This window comes from Octopus bimaculoides, chromosome 8 (assembly GCF_046866305.1).
Source record: "Octopus bimaculoides isolate indiv1 chromosome 8, ASM4686630v1, whole genome shotgun sequence".
Taxonomy (NCBI): domain Eukaryota; kingdom Metazoa; phylum Mollusca; class Cephalopoda; order Octopoda; family Octopodidae; genus Octopus; species Octopus bimaculoides.
The window spans coordinates 94,554,385-94,566,699 of record NC_142935.1 but is presented as its reverse complement, the minus strand read 5'-3'; the positions used below and the strand labels follow the sequence as shown (position 1 = coordinate 94,566,699).

General features: G+C 36.6%; 1 protein-coding gene across 4 annotated transcripts in view; it reads right to left on the bottom strand.

Moving 5' to 3' along the window:
• LOC106874582 (uncharacterized) overlaps positions 1-12,227 on the bottom strand; it is a 25,399-nt gene extending 13,172 nt beyond the window's left edge. Inside the window, exons 1-3 of one of the 4 annotated variants that reach the window (XM_089356816.1) lie at positions 11,836-12,209; positions 9,289-9,347; positions 5,048-6,268 (exon numbers count right to left, since the gene is read on the bottom strand). In XM_089356816.1, the coding sequence (XP_089212942.1) occupies positions 5,048-6,125 (1,078 nt within the window). In that variant the 5' untranslated portion in view covers positions 6,126-6,268; positions 9,289-9,347; positions 11,836-12,209. Of the gene's footprint in view, positions 1-5,047; positions 8,672-9,288; positions 9,348-11,835 lie in introns of those variants that run through there. The other 3 variants (XM_014922367.3, XM_014922366.3, XM_089356815.1) reach the window with 3 other exon arrangements.
• Positions 12,228-12,315: the final 88 nt, after the last annotated feature.

Here is a 12,315-nt window from a genome sequence, read left to right as displayed (position 1 = left end):
ATAAAAAAGAGAATATCACATTATAGAAGTCATAATTTCTTCAAACTAGGACATTGTAAAGCAGTAAAAAGATCTCGATACAAGCTTAAATAAAAGTAGAAGTCTACAAAATGTGGGAATATCCATAAGCAAAAAAAGAATAGAACAGAACCAGTTATCATCGGAGAAGTCTTGAGAAAGAATAAAAATTGAAAACAGAAAACAAACAAAACAAATAAAGCAGTTAAGCAATGCAGAAGGTCAAACAATTCCCGAGAGAATTAATAGAAAGGCAGAGAAAAGGAGTACACTCCTGAATAAAATTGTAATTGATGTATTTATGTAGGTTGCATGTATGTATGTGTGTGTGTGTGTGAGAGAGAGAGAGAGAGAGAAGCAAGAGAGAGAGAGAGAGAGAGAGAGAGAGAGAGAGAGAGAGAGAGAGAAGCAAGAGAAAGAGAGAGTGAGAGAGAGAGAAGTAAGAGAGAGAGAAGCAAGAGAGAGAGAGAAGCAAGAGAGAGAGAGAGAGAGAGAGAGAGAGAGAGAGAGAGAGAGAGAAGCAAGAGAGAGAGAGAGAGAAGAAAAGAGAGAAAGGGAGAGAGTGTGTGTGAGAGTTTAAGTATGAATATATATAAAGATACATTCAGATAGAAAGAAGTTCTTGTCTCCAGTTCAACTTCGTTTTCAACGCATTGCACGCAATGAACTCGGATTGACCACTTGCTATCAAAACTCTTTATTAAAGATACTGAAATTTATTTATAAATTTAGTGGACTTTATTTTCAGTTTGGTTAAAACTTTTCTAAACAACACTATACTTCAAAAATAACAGTATACTATACTTTCGCGTAAATATTTATATAGTAACCCCATTATGACATTCTGTATTTACATTTGGTATCACTGTACGTTATCAGTAATATGCACAGTACATGTACAGTGTAATTAGTGAAAATTATTTTTAAAAAAATTAAACGATAGCATTGTAGTTGCGGGTGGGATCCTTTGTCTCCTGGCAACCAATATTTTTAGACCCAGTCTGCCACAGTACACACACACACACACACACACACACACACACACACACACATACTGTGTGATAAAATATAAAAATAAAGAAGATTATAATTATAAATATGTTTTCAAATTTTGTCACAAGGCCTGGAATTTCGGGTGAGAGATTAAGTCGGTTATATCAACCCCAGTGTTCAAGAGGTACTTATTTTATTGACCCCGAAATGTGTGAGAGGCAAAGCGGACCTGGCGAAATTTGGACTCGGAACGTAAAGACTGACGAAATGTCGGTAAAAATTGAGCGCAGCGTGCTAAGGATTGTGCGAATTCGCCGCCTTAATAACAAGTTCAATAGCTGATAGGACATTAACAAAGACAAATTAAAAAAGGATAATTAAGATGAGGAGAAGTCCATAAAAACAGATATGAGAACAAATTAAAAATAGTACGAAAATAAATTAAATGAAACATTCCAATATGTGAACAGGTGCTTGACGTTAAAATTAGAATCCTGCGAGTCCTGGCAAACGTAAAGATAGGGAAAAACTTAAATAAAATTCGCTGATATCATGTTATATAAAGAGATATAAAGAGATGAGATAGTTAAAGCAGACGAGGAAATACCATAGAATTGATGAATTATGCAGTACAACTCGCACAAATGAAAGAAAAGGTTAGGGAAAATATTAAACACACTAATTAACATTAATATTTAAAACAGGGTTAACGTTCATCTAGTACATATAGGTATATACATGCGTATATGCGTATAAATATGCATATGTAAATACATATATATCGCAGATCAAGATGGGAAAGATAACTTCCCTTTGCAAATATAGACAGGACACAGATGTGTGTCGATAGCCAGCTGGAGCAGATGTTCTCTTGGGGCTAAAAGCAACAGTAACATCCACCCTTAGGGGTCAGCCACATTTAAGTGGCAAATATACTTCACTTTATCGTGCAGTTACTGTTAATACCTCGTTCAGAGATTTAACATTGCTTGTATATATATATATATATATATATATATACACATGAATACATATATGAATGTATATATACATACATATATATATATATATATATATATATATATATATATATATATATATATATATATATATATATATATATATATATATATATATATATATATATATAAATATAAATATATATATATATATATATATATATATATATATATATATATATATATATACACACACATACGAGAGAGAGAGATGTGTATATATAATATTTACCTACACACGTGTGCACGCACACATGTATATATACATGTGTGTGTGTGTGTGTGTGTGTATCTGTGTGTGTGCCTGTGTGTGTGCCTGTATGTGTGTACAAGGATATAGAAAATATCGTGGCGATAAAATTTGTACAAGTGTACATGACTAATTTAACAGCGTATATATCCGACCGCCTTTTGCTAACTAATATACTGTCCACACCATGACTCCGTTCTAAACCATTCATCTGTAGAAAGTTTTTGTAATTATGACCTTAATTGAACCTCTTTTGCTCTAAGACATAGCGCTTCATTATTACTCTTTGACATTTTTTCTCTTAATTTCACTGATAACATAATACTACTACCCTACCCCTTTACTTAAATGGTATAAAAATAATTTTCTCTTAAGTTTACACACATTTGTTTCCTCGCTCTATCGGCCAACCAAGTTTGGTATGCAATAATATATTATACGATATAATATATTCCTCTGTAGGCTGCAACTGTCATGCATTTAACTCTATTATGTATTCGTTTACGTAACGATTATCGTACAAAATTGTTGTGTTTGCTAGGGAAAAACGTGTAAGATTAAGTAATTCACGCTGTTGTAATAAAGCCTCAAGCAAACTCTCCTCTCTCATTCTACACCTGTGTGGTAAGGAGTTTGCTTCTCAACCACATGGTTATAGATTCAGTCCCACTGCATGGCGCCATCGATTTAAATAAGAGCTAAAATCTGATCCATTGTAAAGACTTTATTATGACCTATGATCATTTCGATGCAATATCCAGATCGATTCATGCATATTATAAAATATGGGATATTGCATCTCCTCAGGGTCGTATTAATACAAAGCAGACCGTAAAAATAGACAACATTCATAGACAACATTCATAGTTGACCTATAATTACATGTAAATAAACAAGTTGAAAAGACATGAGACATATTGCAACCGTATAACACATCGGTTTTGAAACCGTAAGAAGACAAAGCAAATGATAATTGATGCAAATTAATGATGTTATGCTGTGAAGTTCGATAACTGTACATTTCAAAAAAGACCGTTGGAGTTATGAAAGTAAATAAAAAATTCAGACCTAAGAAAAAAAACCGTTAGATATTAAAAAAATTAAAAAATATATAAAAATATTTTTTTTTACACAAGTTAATGGTCAAATAGAAGTATATCTAATAAGTAATGTGTTTTTACGTCCCCGTAACTTAGTGTTTCAGCAAAAGAGACCGATAGAATAAGTACTAAGCTTGCAAAGGGTAAGTCCTGGGGTCGATTTCTTCGACTAAAGCCCTTTAAGGTGGTGCTCCAGCATGGTCGCAGCCAAATGACTGAAACAGGTAAAAGACTAAAAGAATAGATATATACACGCGCAGACACAGGCACACACATGTAAAGAGAGAGAGAGTGAGAGAGAGAGAGGAGTAGAGAGAGAGAGAGGAGCAGAGAGAGAGAGAGAGAGAGAGAGGAGGAGAGAGAGAGAGAGGAAAAGAGAGAGAGATGAGACAGAAATATAAGACATATAAAGAAATAGGACAGAAAAAGAGAGGGAGAGAGAGAGAGAGAGAGAGAGAGAGAGAGGGAGAGAGAGAGAGAGAGAGAGAGAGAGAGGGAGAGAGAGAGAGAGGACAGAAAGATTGGAGATGTAAAGAGATAGGACAGAAAGAGAGATGGATGGAATGAGAGAGATAGGGAGAAGGGGAGAGAGAGAGAAACACAGGTATATCAAATATCATGTAGCATAAATTCTTGATGCGTCTAGGGAGAGTCATTATGCCAGTATAATTAACACACACATTTATCATTTGTCAATTGGTCAAATATCCGATTGTTTTGTTTTTGTTTGTCATTGAAAAGGTTGCAAGTAGCAACGAAATAACTTTAACAAACAATAGCAAAACAATCGGTTATTTAACCAACTAACTGGTAACAAATGAGTGGAATTGAAACAGTGTTATTTATATTGGCATACTGATTCCCTCTAGACACAATAAAATTTGTTTCAACACACGAATTCACATAAAGAATCTTGCAAATCAGATACAAAAGCGAAATATATTCTTAATCTAGTAAAATTATCTGTCTCTGGAGGATGTGTCACAATTATCAAATGGCAACTGAGATCAGATCCATGTGAGAAGGGGAGATAGTTGACATACCATATGACTTAACAGCTAAGGTTTTCAAACACATACGCACAAACACACGCACAAACACACACACACACACACACACACACACACACACACACACACACACACACACACACACACACACACACACACACACACACACACATATATATACCGGCCATGACGAAGGGAAATAGCCCTGAAACTCGAGTCGCCTTTATATATATATTTATATATTTATATATTTATATATTTGATCCTTTATATTGAACACTCAATATTTCATCTACATTCAATACTTTCTTTCATGGTGCCATCCATTTTTATTTTATTTTATTTTATATTGTATATTGTATATCATATTATATATTGTATATTCCATATTCTATACCCCACATTAGTTCTGCAGGAATATAAATAAAACATAAAAAACAGACAGTGTTGGAACTCTTTTAAGCAAAATAATATATTCCTCTATACACAATCATACAAAAAACCCCACCTTTTTTGTATTTATTTTTACTCGCATATATATATATATATATATATATATATATATATATATATATATATATATATATATATATATATATATATATATATATGCAATCATAATCTTACAATCGTTGTAAGAGGGAAAAAATGACTCACCGTTGTATTGTTCTGTGCAGTTCGAAGAAGGCGTAAAATTGCCTGGACACTCGCAATATTCTTCGTATCGTAACAAAATACAATTGCCAATTGTACAGTTCCTGTGGCAAGGCTCAGAGCATAGATCTCCTGTCCACTGTGGTTTGCAACTACAGGATATATCTCCGTCCTTCTCGAACACACATAAACCATTGGCACATAGATCACAAATGTACTGTTCTCCGCCACTTAACTTACGGCACTGTAAACTACTGTTGTATTTTACACACGTTTCATCTCTTCCACAATGAGTCGAATTCATGGTACAGGTCTTGGGTGAAACAACTGGAGATTCAGAGGTCCCGTTGTTGTTGTTGTTGTTGTTGTTGTTGTTGTTGTTGTTGTTGTCAGTGTTGTTATTGTTGTCCATACGGCATTTGTATATTCTATCGTTACTGTCACGAAGGCACTTTCTACCGTTTCTACACGGTTTCAATACCGGATGGCAGGTCGCCGCTTTTATAATCAAGTCCACTGCTTTGTTAAAGGGTATAATTTGGGGGTTGAAGTTTCTGTTGTTGTAGTTACTGTCACTGCTGCTGCTGTTGCTGTCACTGTTGCTGCTGTTGATGATGGCACTATTGAAGTTATCACTGTAGCTTTCGTTGCTGTTAGTGATGCTGATGTTGCTGTGGTTGATGATGCTAGCGTCGATAGCATCGCTGCTGCTGCTACTGCTGTTGTTAATGTTCTTGCTGTCGCTAGTATTGTAGTTGACGGTGGTGACGCTCGTATTCATCTCATTGTTGTTGTTGTTGTCGTCAGTGTTGTTACTGTTGTCCATACGGCATTTGTATATTCTATCGTTACTGTCACGAAGGCACTTTCTACCGTTTCTACATGGTTTCAATACCGGATGGCAGGTCGCCGCTTTAATAATCAAATCCACCGTATTGTTAAAGGTTATAAATTTGGAGTTTAGGTTACTGATCATATTTCTTTTGTTGACGCTGTTGTTGACGATGAAGCTGCTAGTGTTGATATGTATCACACTTGCCATCAATGTAACAATATGTAACAATACAGCAGCTTCCTTCATAGTTTCTTTTACAAATATGATGCTATGTTGCTGCGATGTTGCTTGGTCAAGTGTACAACAGAGAATGAGGTGAGATTAGCATCAGATCCCGGTGCCAACCTATTAATGGAGCACTTCTCGATACAAAAAATCATCATATTACACTGAAAAACACAAAAGATACACAATTCATATTAATGGTGGAGCGGGTCGGTGTTGGGCTGGCGGTGGTGGTAGCGTGGGCGGTGGAAAATTGTATTCCGCACACGCGCGTACACGCACACACACACACACACACACACACACACACACACACACACACACACACACACACACTACTCGCAAAAGTGTATACACCGTTTAACAGCTAATAACTCAACTGTTAGACTTTAATCCATTAGAAATAATGAGGAAAACCAGGTTAAGCTTTGAACAAAGGAAGTTTAGCCAAAGCAACACTGAAACTTTCGAAATGCTGTTGAAGTGCAAAGATAGTTTCGGACAAAGTCTCAAACAAATCCACCTTCACGATATGTCATCACCCGAATTAGAGATAATTGAATCAGGTAGAACTATTTAGAATGCCTACTAGAAACGTCCCGGAACACTGCAACATCGACGAGCCCCACAAAGTAAGAAAGAATACTAGAAACTGTGCGGTAAGCGAGTTGTGCGATAGGGACTCAAAAATCAAGTGTCCATCGTATTTTGATACGTCACCATTGGTAAAATTTCATTCCAACGCAGATGATACAGACAGAGGAGTGAAATTTATATTACTTTAAACTATGAAATATCACTGTTTGTGATTCAAAGACTTGAGATGTCTTTAGAGAATTGTCTATATGTTTGCTAAAACTTTGAGATGTTCATAGATTTCTATATCTTAGCAATGCTATGCCCAACTTATCGACGCTCCTCTCAAAAATCCCCTTCCGTCCGACCCTAATTTTCCATCGTTTGTTGTCTGAAGAAATCAGGGGAGACAATATTGGGACCTCTAAGCCTTATCGTTATAATATAATTATAGAAATAATACTGAAACTATAGTAGTGAACAAGTAAACAATAAAGTAGAGATTATAGTAGTAATAGTGAAATTATAATAGTGAACAAGTAAATAATAGCCTAGAAAGATTAACATGTGTTGTGCAACCGTCGAGTCATCGGCATCTAAACCGGCAACCCCACTAAGCTTGCCTGGTGAGGAGGGTGGATTTTCGACACCCTGCGGGATTAAAAACAAAACCCGACAAAGGGCAGAGAAACTCAGAAGAGTCAATGGCCATTCAGAAAACGAGTAGACAGAACTCGTGAGCCTTGGTTAGCGGTCTGTCTAGGAGAAGGAACACTCTGATTTAAAACTGGGGTAGATAGGACTCCTTAGTAACAGTGATGACAACCAGTCAGTGTCCAACGGCTCCATGCCTGGGATGAATGCGAATGAACCGGGAATCGAGACCTAACTCCGGAGCAATATTTGGATGAAGATACGGGACCAACTGACGTTCGCCTGTCTCCTAGTGAGAGTCATGATCATGGTACCCAACACACAGAAATGTTAAGAAAACAGGACCAACTTATGGGTAGTAAGAGCTTTGCAGTCTTGGTTGACAATCTTACTAGAGATGGTGTCTCGATAAAAATACCGGTTGGTGGCTTGCCTTAAAACACAAACCTCAATGTTGAGTGAAAATGTCTAATAGAAATGTATCAAATAATGGTCTTGATGAGGCTAGAACCAAAAGTGAAAGCCTTTTGCCCGGCAGGTGGACTGTGGTTGAGCAGCGCAGGCCCGGTCGTCATCCAGAGACAGCTTGTACACAATGTCAGAGGCAGAGAAGAATACTTCACCAACAGATACGGTGCTCATCGAGGACAGAGAAATGAATGGCGGCAGTGAAGACGTAGAGCAAAGTGTAAATGTAAATTCATTCTCAGCAAATGAAGCAGAAGTAATGAGAAGAGCTATATCACAAGAGTACGATGATGACCAACAAGACATACTGAGGATGCTGTGTCGGTATATTAGAGAAGACCAGGATCAAGCACCCCCAAATCTGAAGTACATTGATCGACGCAAGCTCAAAGATAGATTAGGTCCTTGGGCTATTCTAGACAAGAAATATTACTGAAACTAACAAGATTATTTGAGCTGCAGCTACGGTTGCTGCAGATAGACTGGGATACAAAAGAAGAGAACAAACAGAACGCAAAGAAGCATGCTAACGTAGAAGAATTTGTGAGAAACAAAGTTAAAGAGACATTTAGGACAAGTTGATAGATTGAGTAGCGGGGAATTGCAGAACGAAAACATAAGAATAATGCTGGAGAGAACATATAGAATAAGAGATAAAAAAAAGTATGGTGTGATTTTGGAGGAATTGAAGCAAAGAGTAAAACTGGAAAGATATGGCAATAGAACAAAACAATTCAAGCAAAAAGATTGTTTGAAGCAAATCAGAAGAAACTGCTTCAGGAACTAGATGGGCAAATACACGTAACAATGAAACCGGATGCAGAGGAAAGCAGGGCATTCTGGGAAGGATCTGGGCCCAACCTCTAGAGCATAATGAGGAAGCAGAGTGGATGCATGAAGTCCAAGATAGTTTAAGAAATACAGAAGGCCAAGAAGACATGAAAATAACTACAGAAATTATGAAAAAAGCACTTAAGAAAATTCCCAAATTGGAAGAGTCCAGGATCGGATGAGGTCCAAGGTTACTGGATGAAGAAGCTGAGATGGATCCATGAAAGGATAGCGAAACAGCTAGATGAGTGCTTGCAGGAAGGTGCAGACTAGCAAAATCCTCTGGGATTTCCCACTCCAAACAGATCAGGTGCTACAGACCGGACCTAGTGGTGGTCGACAAGATGCACCACGTGTGCTATGTGGTTGATGCTACATACCCTTTTGACCCACGAATAGTCAAGAAGGAAGGCGAAAAAATAGATAAATACAAGTCTCATAAGCACAAAATAATCCGGATATGGAAAATGAAGAAGGCGAAGACAGTACCAATTATTGTTGGGTCCTTGGAAACAGTATCAGAAAGCATCGAGAGGAATATAAAGGAAATTGGAATAGAGTGCCCAGTAGAACCGTTACAAAAGGTTTGCCTCTAGGTACGGCTAGAATAATCAGGAAAGTATTAGGTAGCAGAAAAGAACGAGTAGCATGGTACCGTAGGTTGCAGGTAGCTAGCCCGCTACGCGTGCAAGACTCCAGGAGCTCCAACAAAACCTGTGATAAAAAGAAAATATAAATAATAATAATAATAATAATAATAATAATAATAATAATAATAATAATAATAATAATGGTTTCAAATTTTGCTACAAGGGCAACCGACTCATCCCTCCCCCCAAATGAGGGAGGGATGAGTCGATTACATAGAACCCAGTGTCATCGAGCCTGAAAGGATGAAAGGCGAGATCGACCTCGGCGGAATTTGAACTCAGAACGTAGCGACGGGCGAATTACCGCTAAGCGTGCTAACGATTCTGCTAGCTAGCTGACTTAATAATAATAATAATAATAATAATAATAATAATAATAATAATAATAATAATAATGATAATAATAATAATAATAATAATAATAATAATAATAATAATAATAATAATAATAATAACAACAACAACAACAACAACAACAACAACAACAACAACAACAACAACAACAATAATAATAATAATAATAATAATAATAATAATAATAATAATAATAATAATATTTTAAAAAAGATTGACGTAACTCTTCACAAAGGTAAACAGTTAAGACAAAGAGCACGATTCGATTTTAAGATATTTTATTAGTTGATCGATATTTGAAAAGTACGTCTGTCTTTGACAAGTTCAAAATAAGAAGTGATAAAAATTCAAAATTACAATTTAATAATAATCTTTTCTACTATAGGCATAAAGCCTGAAATTTGTGGGGAGAGGACTGGTTGAATACACTGACCCCAGTGTTTCACTGGTACTTAATTTATCGCTGCCCTAATAATAATAATAATAAGAGGAAGAGGACTTATTGGATGCGAACACAGCATTAAAGCAGAAGAAAACAACATAGCATGGTCTGTAAAAAATGCCACAGAACCGCTATTATTAGAAGTAAGAAGGTCAGGCTTGTGTAGGGTGAAAGATTGCAAAGATAAAGCACTGTACAAACAATTGAAAACGAATGAAACTGTGTAAAGAAAAGAATGCATGGGCAATTTCATACGGATGTTGAAGATAAGACAGACAGAGAAAAAAAAATGGCTGTGGATGACTAAAAGCGATTTAAAACCGGAAACGGAGGTTCTAATCTGAACTACCCAAGAGCAAGCACTAAGAACAAATTACATAAAATACAGAATAGACAACACATCAGAAAGTGATAAGTGCAGAATTTGTGGACAAAATGGTGAAACCGTATGGCATACAACCAGTCAATGTACGCCACTAGCCAAGAAGGAATATAAGAGACGCCACGACGATATAGCAAGGCTTGTCCATTGGATACTTTGCAACAAGTATGGACTTGACAGAGCAAAAAATTGGTACGACCATAAACCCGAAGGCATCATCGAAAATGGTAATGCCAAGATCCTGTGGGATTTTATGATTCAGTGTGACCATGAGATAGAGAATAGGAAGCCAGACATAGTCTTAATTGAGAAACAAAGCAAACTATGCTGGATCATAGATATAGCATGCCCAGCTGACAACAAGGTATGCAATAAGGAAGAAAGGAAAGTCGAGAGATATGACAGGTTAGCTTGGGAAGTTAAGCAGTTGTGGTCGATGAAAAAGGTGATAGTAGTACCAATAATTGTCGGAGCCCTAGGAACAGTGAATAAACATCTTGAGAAGTACATGGAACAAATAAGGGCTGCAATAAGGGTGGAGCATTTGCAGAAAACAGCACTGCTTGGAACCTTTCGAATACTCCAGAAAGGTGCTCGAAAAATAAGAGGTGTTACCTTAGTTCACTGGTAGTGAACAGCTGACACCGTTAGTACATCTCCAGCGTTAGAAGCTGTGCAAAGCAATAATATTAATAATAGTCTTTTCTACTCTAGGCACAAGGCTTGAAATTTTGGGGAAAGGGACCAGTCGATTAGACCGACTCCAGTACGCAACTGGTGCTTAATTTATCGACCCCGAAAGGATGAAAGGCAAAGTCGACCTCGGCGGAATTTGAACTTAGGACATAAAGACAGACGAAACACCGCTAAGCTTTTGCCCGGCGTTCTAACGTTTCTGCCAGCTCGCCGCCTTAATAATAATAATAATAATAATAATAATAATAATAATAATAATAATAATAATAATAATAATAATAATAATAATAATAATAATAATAACAATAACAACAACAATAACAACAATAATAATCTTTTCTACTCTAGGCACAAGGCCTGAAATTTTGGGGTTAGGGGCCAGTCGATTAAATCTACCCCAGTACGCAACTGGTACTTAATTTATCGACCCTGAAAGGATGAAAACCAAAGTCGACCCCGGCGGCATTTGAACTGAGAACATAAAAACAGGTGTATTAGGTTTGCTCCCGTTTGTAAAACCAAATGTGAGTATTTATCAGACAGACTAAATTTCTTTACCGTATCCAAACAAGTGTGTGTGTGTGTGTGTGTGTTATGTGCGTGAGTATGTGTTATATGTGTGTGTGTGTGTTGAATATTTGTGAAATAATGTGTAGGAAAATATGGGGAAAATGTTACCTGACACTTCAACAGGGGTAAAGTAATATCAGCCCGTCATATTGTCTGCGTACACTAGGACATCGTTTTAACATTAGCCTCTTCAGGTTGTTGGTCTTTTCTTTCTCTTATTGTTTTGTTGTATAACTTTTCTGATTTGATGTTTTACCCACGTCAATCCTAACGACCAATACTCAAGGACATTCAAACAATTATCGCTTTTTTTTTTTAGAGCTATCAAAGACTGTGTTAGAATATGTTAGAATGTATGATTTAAGGGAGATTTAGCTGCTATTTTCAGACAATCGAGTGACTTCGGTATTGTTTTCCTTCACAGACTCGCTCCCCTCTTTCTTAGTGGTGTTGATATCGTCGCTGTTTCTTCTTTTACTGATGGTGATAAAAATAATGACGGTAGTTAATCGTAATGTTTATTCACCTCCTTTCTCTCTTTCTTTTTTCCTGTCTTTCGCTGCCTCCCTGTTTCTTCCCATGTATGTA